General features: G+C 31.6%; 1 protein-coding gene and 1 pseudogene across 1 annotated transcript; both read left to right on the top strand.

Annotated features, from left to right (window-relative positions):
• Positions 1–2,732: 2,732 nt before the first annotated feature.
• Positions 2,733–5,242, top strand: LOC108471475 (wee1-like protein kinase; annotated as a pseudogene).
• A 3,415-nt stretch (positions 5,243–8,657) lies between these two features.
• LOC108470992 (wee1-like protein kinase) lies at positions 8,658–13,093 on the top strand. The gene is made up of 10 exons (XM_017772540.2): positions 8,658–9,057; positions 9,141–9,201; positions 9,297–9,363; positions 10,188–10,454; positions 10,576–10,643; positions 10,768–10,877; positions 10,976–11,016; positions 11,132–11,280; positions 11,787–12,134; positions 12,537–13,093. Exons 1-10 carry the CDS (start codon positions 8,684–8,686, stop codon positions 12,630–12,632), a joined length of 1,581 nt encoding a protein of 526 aa, XP_017628029.2. The 5' UTR covers positions 8,658–8,683; the 3' UTR covers positions 12,633–13,093.
• The last annotated feature ends 2,421 nt before the right edge of the window (positions 13,094–15,514 follow it).

Raw genomic sequence — 15,514 nt, forward strand, 5'->3', positions numbered from 1 at the left:
CAACCGAATTGTATGTGGAGAACCATTCTCTATTGAGACACATGTGGAAAGAACATCCTGAATCTAGGATCCACTCGGACGTGAGCTTGGAGTTATCGCTCGTTCACACTAACAAGAAATCATTACTGTTTTCATTGGCCAAATTAGCACCAGATACATCTTCCTCGTTACTCTCAATAGCTCTTTTATTTCGCAGTTTATAACAATCTGCTTTGACGTGACCTAACGTTTTACAATAACGATACCTTTTGTCTCGTTTCTTTGATGCTACCAAAACGGAAGCTTGCCTATCTGTCTTACTATCCAAATAAAACTCATTGTCGAGTTTGTCTCTACTCAACAAGTGACCCTTTACATCTTCGAACGAAAGTTTGTCTCTGCCATAAATCAGGGTCTCCCTGAAAGACTTGTATGAAGGGGGTAAAGAGCACAATAATAGCATAGGCTGATCTTTATCGTTAATATGAACCTCAACATTCTTTAAATCATTTAAAAGAGTAATGAATTGACTGATTTGATCTCTAAGATGCTCACCTTCGTCCATGTGAAACATAAATAGACGTTGTTTCAACACTAAACGATTAGCCAGAGACTTAGTCTCATAAAGAGTTTCTAACATTTTCTACAAAGCAGATGAGGTCTTCTCCATCAATACCTCCTGCAATACCATATTCGCGAGGCACAACTGGATTGCAGACAAAGCCTTTTCATCAAGCTCTTTCCATTCTGTTTTATTTATATTCTCAGGCTTTTTCCCGGTAACAACTGGATTGAACTGGAATTGTCATCATCCGAACTTGTCACAGATTGAAATTTATCTCACCATCGAACTTCTTAATTTCAAATTTTGTTGCTGTCATTTCTAAATGGGCTTATCTTTGAAAATTAAACTAGCTCTGATACCACTTGTTAAGATCGACCCTATTAAGCAACAAATAAGAGAAATAGCGGAATAAATTGAGAAATTGAACACACAAATTTAACGTGAAAAAACCTCTCCAAAGAGGATAAAAAACCACGGGCAAAGATAATTTTACTATAATGGCAAAAGAACGAAGAGTACAAAAGATAGAGATAAAGACTAAATCCTGAAAATTCTAAAACAAAGAACCCTCAAAACGTAAACACAAATTTCTCTAAATGTGTTATGAGTTCTAATCTCTAATGGGTGTTTTTTCTAAGGTTGTAAAAGAGCTTATTTATAGACTAAATTCATAGGTCAAATAATAATAAAATAATCTAGACTAATCAAAGTTTAATTGAAACAAATAAACAGAGTTTAACTAAAGATTATTTCTTAAATTTGACTGCAAATAGGAGTCATATTTAACAGGTACATTGAAAACATAATGCTCGAATAGGGGTGGATGTTTGCAGTTTCATTCATGTAATAAAATAATTATTATTCTACGTGAAGCAGATAGATGTTCTAAAGTTGGTAAGTATTCTAAATTTAAGCGTGTACTTGTGAGGAATATCAAACTTTGCCTCTCTTTACCTCAGGTTTCTCCTTAACAAATTATAAGCATAATCAATGAAAATCCTCTTCACAATCTTTGATTCTATGCTTGCAATTACCTCGTTCTGTCCAATCAAATGAACAATAACAACTTCTTCCCATGCTTTCTCCACTTGTTCTATTTCTTGTTGCATTATCTCTCGAAGCTTTTCTTCTTTTGCTTGCTCTACGTTCGCAATCTCGTTGTGTTTGACTTCTTGGTCTGATTCTTTACCGATTTCAAACATGTTTCCACTGATGGATACTGTTTGAATTTTCATCGAAGTTTCTTCTTGGATGAACTCTTTTAGCCTTGTAATTAATGTCTCCTCAATGGCCACCTCTTACACGCCTTTGTATTTGTATTAAATGGTGTACTGAAAGGTAAAGAGCTCTCTTAATTCGTCTCTTCGGAAAATGTATTTTTCTTTTGTCAAAACTTTGTTAATGTAGAGCGATTTCATGAAACAAAGAATCATAGTGCTTAAATATGGATGGTATACCTTGAACCAACTCTAATTGCAAGTCTAGGAATACCAGACCATGTTTTTGTTCGTAAATATATCCGTTAATCTCGTGGGAGAAATCTTGTTGTCTAGCTAGTAATGGTACTTCCTCGGATATACATTGTTCCAAACATACATTATAACCATTAGAGAGGCTGAGAATGCCAACGTTAAGTATTTTTACAAGGTAAATTTATGGAGAACTGAACTCAAATACATAAGGTCCACAAACCCAGTGGTGACAACATATAAGACTATGCTAGTTTTCTATCTAATGGTCATGATGACAACCAACAAGGCTAATGTGAGTGTTATTATAAACACCACCGCAATCCCTAGCACGTTCAGTAATGGAATAAAACACAGAGATGATGTGTTGGGAATCCTTTCTTTGGTTTTTTATTCCATTATTGAATGTGGTAGGGATTGTGGTAGTGTTTGTAGTGACACTCACATTAGCCTTGTCAATTCTCATCATGATCATGATATGGAGAACTAGCAAATTCTTGATATTCTCGTATGTTGTCACCATTGGGTTTGTGGAGCTTATGTGTTTGAGTTCAATTCTTTATAAATTTACCTTAGGAGGGTAATTGTCGTTGGCATACTCGGTCTTCATAATGATTGTAATGTATGTTTGGAACAATATATATTCAAGAAAGTACAATTACTAGCTAGACCACAAGATTTCTCCCACGAGGTTAACGGAGATATTTACGAACGAAAACATGTCTAGGATTCCTAGACTTGTAATGTTCTATTTGGAGCTGGTTCAAGGTATTCCACTCATTTTGGGGCACTACATTTTGAATGTACCTTCATTGCATTTTGTCTTTATTTTCATGAAATCGCTCCACATTAACAAGGTTCCGACAGAGGAATGATACTTTTTCTGAAGAGTTGAATCGAGAGAGCTCCTCGCCTTTAAGTGCACCGTTTGATACGAATACAAAGATGTGCGGGAGGTGGCTTTTGAGGAAACATTAACTACAAGGTTAAAAGAGTTCATCCAAGAAGAAACTTGATGCAAATTCAAAAAGTATGCATCGGTGGGAACATGTTCGAAAGCGGTAGAGAATTAGACCTAAAAGTTGAAGACAACGAGATTGCGGATACGAAGCAAATAAAAGAAAAGAGATAATGCAATAAGAAATAGAACAAGTGGAGAAGAAACTAATATTGTTCATTTGATTTGATAGAATGAGGTAATTGCAAGTAAAAAATCTAATATAGTGAAAGGGATTTTGATTGATTATGCTTATAATTTGTTAAAGAGAAACCTGAAGCAAAACGAGGCGGTGTTTGATATTCCTCACAAGCGCATGCATAAAGTTGGCATGACTTACCAAATTTAAAACATCTGTGAGCTCCATGTAAAATAATAATTTATGTATTAAGGGATTGAAACTGACAATATAATTGCAATTGATTTTTTTATCAGTGGGATTAATGTAAAACTACATCATCAGCATATATTATATCCAATAGTTTCCATAATATCTAATTTTACTTCCACCCCTATGTTCTTAAAATTTTTGAAATATAGTCTCTCTACATGTTTAATTTAAAAATTAAAATTCAATTAACAATATTTTTAAACCACTTTTCTTTAATAGGAATATATGTTATTAATTAGATTTTTAAATAAATACTTTATATTTTAATTTAAAATTAATAGAATGTCGTCAATTGAATTTTAATTTTAAATTAAACCTTTTAATATTAAAATATCACAATTAAAGTTAGTAAAATTTAGGGAAAAAATTATGTTCATGAAATTAAAACTAGAGAACTTGTTATGCCATACTCATAAAGTCCAAAAGTAAAAGGGCCTAAAGAAGTTATTAAAAAATGTTAAATACACGTTTAATAGCAAGAGAACAAACGGGAGTTGTCAAATACTGATGGTAGATGAGCAAAAACACTCTGACCACACAAAAGATTAAAGCTAGGCAAAACTGGACACGGTTTAATAGCAACAAAATTTGAATTGTACTCGCAGGCATTGGTACTAAAGTTATTCTTTGCAGGATCTCATGAAAATATTGTTGCATATTGCTCTTCTTAGTTTGAAAACAAGCAACTTTATATTCAAATGGAGCTATGTGATTACAGCTTGTCTAGAAAATCGTCTACTCAACTGTTCACAGAAGGAGAATTCCTGAGAGCCATGCATCATGTTTGCATTAGCGGAAATACAGCATCTCTACAAAAGGAAAAAAAATGGTTGGGGATTTGAATTACCCTTATCTGAGAAAAAAAGTATAGATAATGTTTTGAAAATGAAAAGGTTGGTTCGAATCACCTTCTTATGACTCAACATCACATAATCTTTGCCAAATATATCTTCTCTTTGCACCTTTCATGGTTATTAAAGGACTATACATGACCTTCATTTTCTGCAAAGAATGAGAATAATATCTTTCAACCTTTAAACTTATGCTTACATGGTTGTATTTGGAATTTAGGATCAAAACAATAGTTTCCTGCTCACAGTCCTCCATGGTTTTTCCTTCTACTTAGTACACAGTACTTTTTAATGTATTTTCTTGTCACACTTTTTAAGTCACTAGGTTTCTTTGTTTATGCTTTTATGTTTATGTTTTACCCCTCCCTATTTTCTATCTTCCACTATGATGTGAAAAGGTTTGCAGATGGCAAAGGCACTACAGTTTATACATGAAAGAAGAATAGTTCGTTTGGATGTAAAACCTGATAATGCATATGTGAAGAATGGTGTTTATAAGCTTGGTGATTTTGGATGTGCAACTCTCCTAAATAAGAGCTTGCCAGTTAACATTATATGCCTCAAGAAATCCTAATGAGAACTATGATCATCTTGACAAGGTTGATATCTTCTCTTTAGCGGTTACTATTATGTAAGTGGTCATAAATTAAAAAAAATGCAAGGCAAAACCGATCTGGTGTTGTGAGGAAGAGCTTGTCAAACAGAGAAGCTTTATATTACAATATATAATCTGATCGGATTATTACATGTAATGAATCTTAATTCGTGAGTTTAATGAATCTTAATTCGTGAGTTTAGTATAAATAAATTCCAAATGTGTAACCCTATGACGTATGAAACATACAGAATCCATACCATATATAGAAGCAAGTTTCTCTTTGCTTCATCCTTGGCTGGTCCATGTTGATTTTTTCATCTGATGGGTCTAATAATTGTTATCAGGTCATGGTGGATCATGATCCAATACGGCGGCCTTCCACAAAGAATTAGTTGAAAATCTAATTTTTGACAAGGTTTCGAAAAATATAAAAGCCTGAGAATATTTATTATATGTGTCGATGCAGCTAGCTAGAAAGGCTGTTGAGTGGAAGTGGTGAGACCTTGCAATCAGCTGATCCTGTTTCGAATTGTGGGCATTTTGTGGAAGTGGCTTAACTTATGCACCAAATTTACCAATATGCATTTTATAAAGTTTGGTGAAAGCAATTAGTGCGCTCCTATTCTACTTATATCAGTAATGGTGCAATTTTTCTAAAATTTAACTATTCAAGGCAGGTGCTACAAGTAGAGGTGATTATGGGCCAGGTCGGGCCTAAACAAAAATTAATATCTATTTATTAGGTTTGAGTCTGGCCCGGTTTGAAAAATGTGCCTAAAATTTTGTCCAAGCCCAATCTGAATAAAAATGTTAAAACTCAGACTCATCCTGCCTAGATTAAATTTTTTTATAAATATTTTTTACATAATTTTAAATATATATATTACATCAAAAATACTACAAATGTTAAAATAAATATTTCGAACAAATTGAATTTTTTTTTAAAAATGTGTATACTTATATAATAAAATAGATGCAACTTAACAAGAAAATGTCTCTAAAATAATAACAAAATTAACAATAAAACAAGGTTATATAATATTCAAACACTAATAACAAAATAATAGCAATATAATAGTGAAATGGTAGCAAAATAGGGAGAAAATAACAAAAAAAAATCATTAAAATAACAAAAAAATAGCAGTTTTTTTTTTGGCATTTAGTGAATTCGAGTCAGGCCGGGTCGAGTTCAAGCAAAAATGTCTTACTTTAGGCCCAGTCTATTTTTAAAACGGGCCTTTTTTTGCCTAAGTCCATTTTTGGGGCCAATATTTTTGCCTAAACCCTCTCACTTTTTGAGCAAATCTTCAGGACGGGCCAAGTGGCCCGACCCATAAGCAGGACTAGCAACAAGTGGCCTGGTTCTTTTGATATTTTTTGATCAAACATGCATAAATTAGGCTTAGTACTTAACTTGGGCTGTTAGGCTTAGCACTTGACTTCGGCTTGTAACACAAGGAAGTTAGGATTAGAGGTGTTCATGGGTCGGGCTGAGTTTGGGGTCAGGCTCAACCAAAAAATTTAGGCCTATTTGCTAGGCTTGAGTCTGGCCCAACCATAAAAAATGGGTCTAAAATTTTGCTCAAGCTCGACCCGGATAAAAATGTTAAAACTCGGGCTCGACCGCTCAGATAATTTTTATATAATTTTAAATATATATAATATATCAAAATATTAAAACATTAAAATAAATATTTTTCAACAAATTGAAAATAATTTTTAAAATATATATACTTAAATAATACTAAAATATATACAAATTAACAAGCAAATGCAAATATGAGTTGTAGTTATTATATACAAAAGTAAATATGTTTTTTTAATACAAACGTAAATATATATATATATATATATATATATATATATATATTTAACTCCAAACAATGAAAATCTACAAATTTGTGAAAGAATTCTCATCTCGTCCGATCAATTAAACTAAAATTGTGGAAGAATCTACAAGTGGCATGGTTCCTTTGATATTTTTGGATCAAACATGCATAAATTAGGCTTAGTACTTTACTTGGGCTGTCAAGCTTAATATTTGACTTGAGCTTGTTACACAGGGAAGTTCGAACTATGCATGTAGCCATATAGCCATATGATATCTAGGAAAGTAGATCATAGGCATGAGTTGGACTTGTGATGGTCACTAAACTCACTAAAATTACGACAAAGGCAAGCGCACCTATTGAATAATAGTATAGCTATGGTGAGTCGGGAATATCGTATCCACAATGACTAAAAGTACTAGTACTTACTATTTTTCTATTATCTAGCCGGTAAATTAAAGGAATTGTTTACGCAATAGAGAATGAATTAGGAAAAATAATCGAATAAAACCAATGAGATAGGCAATACCCAGGAAAGAATCCATTTAGACTTTACTTATTATTCTGAATCTGAATTAAACGATTTATTCACTTGCGCATTGATCCGTAGAAATCCCTAAATTATATTAATATCTCTTTCAAGAGTAAAAACAACTGACTCTAGGTTGATTAATTAAAATTTTTTCTATTTAAAACCCCTATTGTCGTATTGACTCGATCTATAGATTATTCTATTAGATTTGACTCTAATCCAGTAGATTTATGTCGTCATATTTCTAGGATTGATCGAAATTCCACTCAATTATGCTAGATCTATTCTTAAACAGAGACTTTTGCTCTACTGAAATAGACATATTAAGCATGAATTAATATACAAGACATAAAGAAACCCGATAAAACTTCTAAAGAAATTAAATGGAGATCTTCAATCTTAAAGGAGATCCGCTTCTGAAATGAATCCAGTGGCGTTCTTCGAGTCTTTTCTTCGTTCTTCTCTACGTGCTTCCTTTAGGTCATTTTCTACTATGTATTTATAAACTTTAGAATGCCTAGTATCATTAAAAATTGGCTTTTTCCGCGTAAAAGAGAAATAGGGTGCGAAATCGATGCGAGTTGGCACATGGGCGTGTGGCCAACCTGTGTGGCTCACACGAGTGTGTGCCCAGCCCGTGTGGATCCTGAAAATAGCTCTTTTTTGTTCGATTTTGGCCCATTTTCGCTCATTTTGTTCCCCTGTGCTTACCTAAGTATAGAAACATGAATTTAAAGGATTAAGAGTATCAAATTCATTAATTTACATAATAAATCATAAAAAAACGCATCAATAATAAGATTAAAAATATGTTACTTTTATAACTTATCAACTTACTATATATAAAAGTAAGCAAATATTTTTGGGTAATGTTTGGAATCACGTATTTGCAAAAGAGTCAATAAATCAAACAAATGGAAATAAACAAATTTACAAAAAAGTCATTGAATCTCACCCAACCAACTAATTTAAATATTTTTACAATCCTCATAGTCTTGTGCTGGATATGATCAAGCTTTTGGTTTTTGGAAAAAGGGTGTTTGATTATTAGATTATTATTGAAGGAATGATCAACGCCACTGTCGAAACATGGCTCGAGATTCCAATGTCCGATGGCCTACTCGAAGCCAACATTCCTTCAGTTCCATTGTGTAAACGAAATGGTTCAATGGACATCATTTTCGCCAACTAAATTGATTGCAACAATGAAAAAATACATTCAATTATTGATTTGGTTGCATGAACATTATATTTGTACTTAACTATTGAATATTGTGATTTGTGAATGGAAAAAAAATGTTAAATAAAGTAGTTTTGCTTGGCCTTTCTAACATAACTCGCTCAAGGGAAATCCATTGATGTGAAATTCTAATGAATGGAAATCTCAGGTCTGGCAGGTCTCGTATGTACGGTTAAGATTAAACGATTTGATGATCCTACTTTAGTCCCCATCACCCTCGATTACTCTGCCAATGAATAATGACAATTGCCCGCGCAATTTCAAATTCATTTTCTCCCTCCTCCCACCCACCAAAAAAGTAGAAGTAAAAAAATACTGTGAAAAATGCATTTTATATAATCTCCCGCACGAGCGTGCCAAGGAGAGAAAGAGAGATTGGTTGATGAAGAGGAGAGGAGCGAAGCGGCCAAGTAATAAGATGAAAGGGACATTGGGGAAGCACTTTCAAGTTCAGTTCCACCACCACCAATCATCTTCCGCGACCTCATCCTCCATCTTCACCCGGAACCTTCTAGATTTCGGATCTCAGGATGACCCTTCCACTTCCGTTCCCGACCTCGACGCCGCCGATGACAAAGATTTCATTCTCAGTCAAGACTTCTTCTGGTAAATCTTCTTACACTTTGAATAGGTATTATTCTAAATTTCTTATTTTGCTTCTTCAATTTTTTTTTTGATGATGGATGCAGCACTCCTGATTATATCACCCCTGATAATCAGAACCTGATGAACGGCTTTGATTGCAACAAGGTATTACTATCATTTATAACTTGTCGAGGAATATCTGGTTATTTTTTCTGTTTTGAGTTTTAAAATTGTTTTTATTTTACTTATCAATTTCACAGGAACATATTCCTTGCCCTAAGTCGCCGGAGAAGCTGAATACTCTCAAAAGCAAGAGACCTCGACAAGGTAATATCCAAGTAAATGATGAAAACTAGAATATTTAGAAGGATGGATTGTGGATTTGTAGTTGTTGAAAAGTCCTGATCTTTTATTTTGATGCTTTACTTTATACATATACACAACTTGGAGCTTCGTCATTGCGAAACGATGAAAACAAGTTCGCTTGTCCACATCTACTTGCAATATATGACAACATGGAGCTCCATTTGAAAGTGATATTTGATCCGACTTTCTTAAGTTAAAGTGACCAATAAAGATAAGCTGTGGCATTCCCCTGCTCTTTATCAGAGGGTAAATTAGTAACTTTAGTCATCACACGATATTTTGCATATTCATTGTGAAATTTGGTGGCTGGGTAAAGATCATAAGATTTAAAATAGGGACTCTCCTGCTTAAGGTCATTGAACATGTTTAATGACCAAAACCATAATCTTTATATGATGATATAACACGGTGAAAGAGTAGAAAAATGTGGCCCAGCCTACAACATGAAGTTTAACTGATGGGGAACTTTGTTACTGGTCTAGAAATGATTCAGGATAGTGGTAATAGAAACTAGTCATATTATTCATCATTTTCATGTGGAGTACATTATTAACGGAATAGTTGAGATCATAGTTTTAGTTTTCGTGTTTTCAGTTTTCTTTTTCTTCCTAAAAATTTTGTGTTTCTGACTGGATTTAATATCTGATCTGTTAGCACATATTCCTGTCAAAAGTTTAGGCATAAGAACTTTCTTTTTGTCGTTTCTTTATATTTATGTACAAAAATTTAAGAACACAAGTGGTTTTTATGAACAAATTTCAACTGGATATCCATTCTTCTCTCAGATGGTATCCTGGTAAATCCCCTCAGCCCTACATTATCTGGCTCTCAACAGATAGTGGAACTTGCCAGTGACAACTTTGATGCAGATGAAGGCAACCTAGAAAAAACAATAATATCTGGAGTACAGAAGACGAAAAATTATGTTTCTCAATCTGCTGTTGCTCTACGATGTCGGGTTATGCCACCTCCTTGTATTAAAAACCCATATCTAAAGGATGCTTCAGAAGTTGACACTGATCCTTTTGGAAATCAAAGATCAAAGTGTGCAGGTACAATTCTAGTTTGTAAAGATCAAAGATTTGAGAAAGAAGATACCCATTTGAAGAAACTCTTCACTTCCTAAAATTCTTTATCCAAAAGATTTTAATAACATATCAATACAATATACAGGTTTCTTCCCTGCAATCATTGGTGGAGATGGCCTTTCACGCTATCACACAGATTTTCATGAGATTGAGGTGTCTATCCCTATTTTATATTCCATAGGTTTTCGAACTTATTTGGAATCATATGTTTCAACGCATGTATTAATATCTAAGCTCCAGGCTATTATATTCTCTTTCTTTTTGCCTTGTTTTCCAGCAAATTGGTACTGGGCATTTCAGTCGAGTTTTCAAAGTTTTAAAGAGAATTGATGGTTGCTTGTATGCTGTGAAACATAGTACACGGCCATTGCATCAAGAAACTGAGAGGTAGCGTTCAGTTTTTTTTTTTAATTTCTTTTGCGCAGGTTTCTCTGCTACTAATTGTTAAGAAAATTTTATTATAAAATAATGTTAATGTTTTGCAGGAGAAAAGCCTTGATGGAAGTTCAAGCTTTAGCAGCACTAGGTATAAATCTGTATATACTCTCTTTTTCTATTTCTTAGTTTTTTCATGTTGTTCAATTTAAGAAAAAAAATTGAATTGTAGTCTCAGGCATTGATACTAAAGCAATCTTTTGCAGGATCTCATGAAAACATTGTTGGATATTACTCTTCTTGGTTTGAAAACGAGCAACTTTATATTCAAATGGAGCTATGTGATTACAGCTTGTCTAGAAAATCGTCTACTCAACTGTTCACAGAAGGAGAATTCCTGAGAGCCATGCATCAGGTTAGCATGAGCGGAAATACAGCATCCCTACAAAAAAAATGGCTGGGGATTTAATTACCCTTATCTGAGAAAAAAGGGCAGAAATATAAGTATAGATAAGGTTTTGAAAACATGAAATGGTCTCGTTCCCATTTATTAGCTTGCTTGGTTCAAATCACCTTCGTATGACTTAACATCACATGATTATTGCCAAAGATATCTTCTCTTTTCAGCCTTCATGGTTATTAAGGGACTATACCTGATCTTCATTTTCTACAAAGAATGAGAATAATACCTTTCAACCTTTAAACTTATGCTTACATGGTTGTATTTGGAATTTAGGATCAAAACAATAGTTTCCTGCTCACAGTCCTCCATGGTTTTCCCTTCTACTTAGTACACAGTACTTTTTAATGCATTTTCTTGTCACACTTTTTAAGTCATAGGTTTCTTTGTTTATGTTTTTATATTTATGTTTAATTCCTCCCTATTTTCTATCTTCCACTCTGATGTGAAAAGGTTTGCAGATGGCAAAGGCACTGCAGTTTATACATGAAAAAGGAATAGTTCATTTGGATGTAAAACCTGATAATGTATATGTGAAGAATGGTGTTTATAAGCTTGGTGATTTTGGATGTGCAACTCTCCTAAATAAGAATCTGCCAGTTGAAGAGGGTGATGCACGTTATATGCCTCAAGAAATCCTAAATGAGAACTATGATCATCTAGACAAGGTTGATATCTTCTCTTTAGGAGTTACTATTTATGAGCTTATTAGGGGATCACCTTTGCCAGAATCAGGACCTCAGTTTCTTAGAGAAGGAAAGCTGCCACTGCTTCCTGGGTATTCCCTACAATTTCAAAATTTACTCAAGGTATCCTATTTTCTGCTCTAAGTTCTTCAGTTTTAGATATAATTAGCTAATTATGTTGTTTTCTAACTGCCTGTAAAGCATCATTGGAGATAATTAGTCCTGATTTTCCTTTCTAATATGTCAGTGATTCTAAATTAAAAAAATGCAAGGCAAAATTGATCTGGTGTTGTTTGGACTTGTCAAACAGAGAAGCTCTATACTACAATATAGAATCTGACAGGATTATTACATGTAATGTATCTTAATTTGTCAGATTGGTATATATAAATCCCAAATGTGTTACCCTATCACATATGAAACATACAGATTCCATACCATATATATGAGCAAGTTTCTCTTTGGTTCATCCTCGGCTGGTCCATGTTGATTTTTTCATCTGATGGGTCTTATAATTGTTATCAGGTCATGGTGGATCATGATCCAGTACGGCGTCCTTCCGCAAAGGAATTAGTTGAAAATCCAATTTTTGACAAGGTTTCGAAAAATACAAAAGCCTGAGCATATTTATTATATGAGTCGATGTAGCTAGCTTGAAAGGCTGTTGAGTGGTAGTGGCGAGACCTTGCAATCAACTGGATCCTGCTTCGAATTGTGGGCCCTTTGTGAAAGTGGCTTAACTTATGCACCAAATTTACTGGTGCGCATTTTGTAAAGTTTTGTGAAAGCGACCAGGTGGTCAAGATTTGCAGTACTATTTTGACTAAAGTGAGCTCCTGCTCTATTTATGTGCACCGAATTAAGTTTGTCCTAGTAATGGTGCAAATTTTGTAAAGTCAACTATTCAAGGCAGGTGCTACAAGTGGCATGATTCCTTTGATATTTTTGGATCAAACTTGCTCAAATTAGTCTTAGTACTGTTTTCATACAGTTTGCTCCTTGTACCACTTGGCCTGGGCTGTTAGGCATCGAAGCTAGGTAACATAATGATATTGGCTGGCGCGGATTGATTTTGAAGAAAATTGAAACTATCATTTTTAATTTTTCACTTAATTAATTGTGAAATGATGTTTTTTTAATATTTTATTTTTTTGAAAAATCGTTTTCTATGCATGCATTCTATATATGGTATGTATTTGGATATAGGTCACTTGGTAATGTTAAGTATGGTGCATGCGAACATGTGGTTATAATTTTATTATTTAATAAAATGATTTTATTTTATATAGTTGATTTAACTAATTATTATTAAAATAATTAAACTATTCTATTTAAAAGTAAAATAATTTTAAATCATAATTAAGAAGTATATTTATATAATATTTGAAAAATATTTTGAGTTTGAGTGTGTTTTGCATTTATTTCTTATTTAAGATTTAAGAAGAGTTATGAGAAATTTTAAGTTTTAGTATAAAAAAAGTTTTAAGAACAAACTAGATTTGTACTATTTAATAATTTAATATTTTTTGGCAAAATTGATGTAAATTAATTAGTTTTATTATCAATCTATCAAATCATAATATTTTTAGTTACAAAATAAATTATTCATGTGTTTTTATAGTAACACATTTTTTATATTATACCAACAATAGAATTAATATTAGTTTGGTAGAGATCTATTTATATTAGTGTAAAATTTAAGTGATTTTATATAATTTTGTAACTTTTTACAAGAGTAATATTTTAATAAATTAATCATCATATTTTATTCTCTATTCACATAGATTATGTATGCCAAGTTTAACATAAATTAAAAATTTTCATCTAATTCTTTTATGTTAAAAAAACTCTTAGCCATTAAATATATATTAATGTAGACAATATTCTAAATTAGTATGATAGAGATATCAAATGGATTAAAATATTTAAATGTATGAAAATTGAAAAGTACAAATATCTTAATAAATTTAATGAATTGTTAAAATATTATTAGTAGACAAAGTTACCAAAAGCATAAAACCACTTAAATTTTACACCAATTTAAATATATCCTCCTTTTAAATTACAATGGAAGTGTTATTTAAGATCATAATATTTCAACATATAGATAAAGGAAGTAACTTTGTCTAAAATTTATGTAAATACCTTAAAATTAACTACCAAAATTTTAAAAAATATTTTGATAATTGAGATTAATTTTAACATGCGTGACTTTATTTTTATCATCGTAATAAATTTTGGGAACATATGATTAAAGACTAACTTCCAAAAAAAATATTTTGAGAATTGAGATTAATCTTAACATGTCTAAGCTTATTTTTATCATTTAATTAAATTCTTATCATATTATATATTATATAATTACAAGGTCTACGACCCAGGCGATCTCTTTTAACAACAAATGACATCCCCTATTTAATGGCAAATGACATTTTCTTCTTTATTTTTTATATTAACTTAATTAAATTATTATTGTTAAAATTTGTTTTAAAATAAGACACCATAAATTTAAAATTATATATGATGTTAAAAATAATTTTAAAATAATTAATAAGTAATTGGGTGTAATGTGTCGTGCAATGGTAAGGCACATTGCACTCTCAAAGGGGAGGACTCAGGTTCGAACCTCGAAGACAACATTATTAAGAGAATAGTCATAAATCTTAAATATAAACCTTAAAATAGAAATAAAGAATATAAAAAAATTAAATTAAATAAATCAATAATTAAAAAAAGAAAGATAAACTGTATTCTAAAAGGAAAATTTATGTTTTGATTTTCATATTTAAAATAGTTTTAGATATTTATTTAAAATATAGGATGGTAGAAAATTTTAAGAATAAAAGATAAATGATCATATGAAGACAGATATTTTAATAATTTCTTTTAAAAAATATTTTTTAAAGATTTGGATAATTTTGTTTTAAAAACAAATTGTGATAATTTTAATTTAAAAAAATTAAAAAACTAATTTAAAATAAATTGGGTTAATTTTTTTGATAATTTTCATTTTAAAATAATTTTAAAATAAATTGAGATAACTTATTTGATTTCACGATAAGAAAACTAGGAGAACATATGATAAGGATAAACCAAAATTTGGAAGAAATAAAACAGAGTTAAGTTATTAAAATTTATTTGACAAGTAAATAGAGGATAATGCACATAGCCATATAGTCATATGGCATGTAAGAAAGGAAATCTTGGATATGAGTTGTACTTACTATATACAAAAGCAAGTATGTTTTTTTTTTGGTAATTTCAAACAAATGATAATCCACAAATTTGCAAAAAAATTTCAAATTTTATCTCACCAATTAAATTAAATTTCTCTACAATTTTCACAGCCTTTAAATTATAAAAGTTATAGAGTCCTCAAATCTCATCTATATTTGAATTGTTAAAATATTAATAGTATTAAAAATTATAGAAGATTATAAAATCAAGTTTTACACTAGTTTAAATGAATCATTTCTCTTTAAACTATAATAAAAGTGTAATTT

This window comes from Gossypium arboreum, chromosome 11 (genome assembly GCF_025698485.1).
Source record: "Gossypium arboreum isolate Shixiya-1 chromosome 11, ASM2569848v2, whole genome shotgun sequence".
Classification (NCBI taxonomy): Eukaryota; Viridiplantae; Streptophyta; class Magnoliopsida; order Malvales; family Malvaceae; genus Gossypium; species Gossypium arboreum.

Coding starts and splice junctions, on each gene's coding strand:
- LOC108470992 (XM_017772540.2), top strand. CDS start 8,684: ATGAATAATGACAATTGCCCGCGCAATTTCAAATTCATTTTCTCCCTC. Junction 9,202..9,296: donor ACGGCTTTGATTGCAACAAG/GTATTACTATCA, acceptor TCAATTTCACAG/GAACATATTCCTTGCCCTAA. Junction 11,281..11,786: donor TCCTGAGAGCCATGCATCAG/GTTAGCATGAGC, acceptor AAAGGTTTGCAG/ATGGCAAAGGCACTGCAGTT.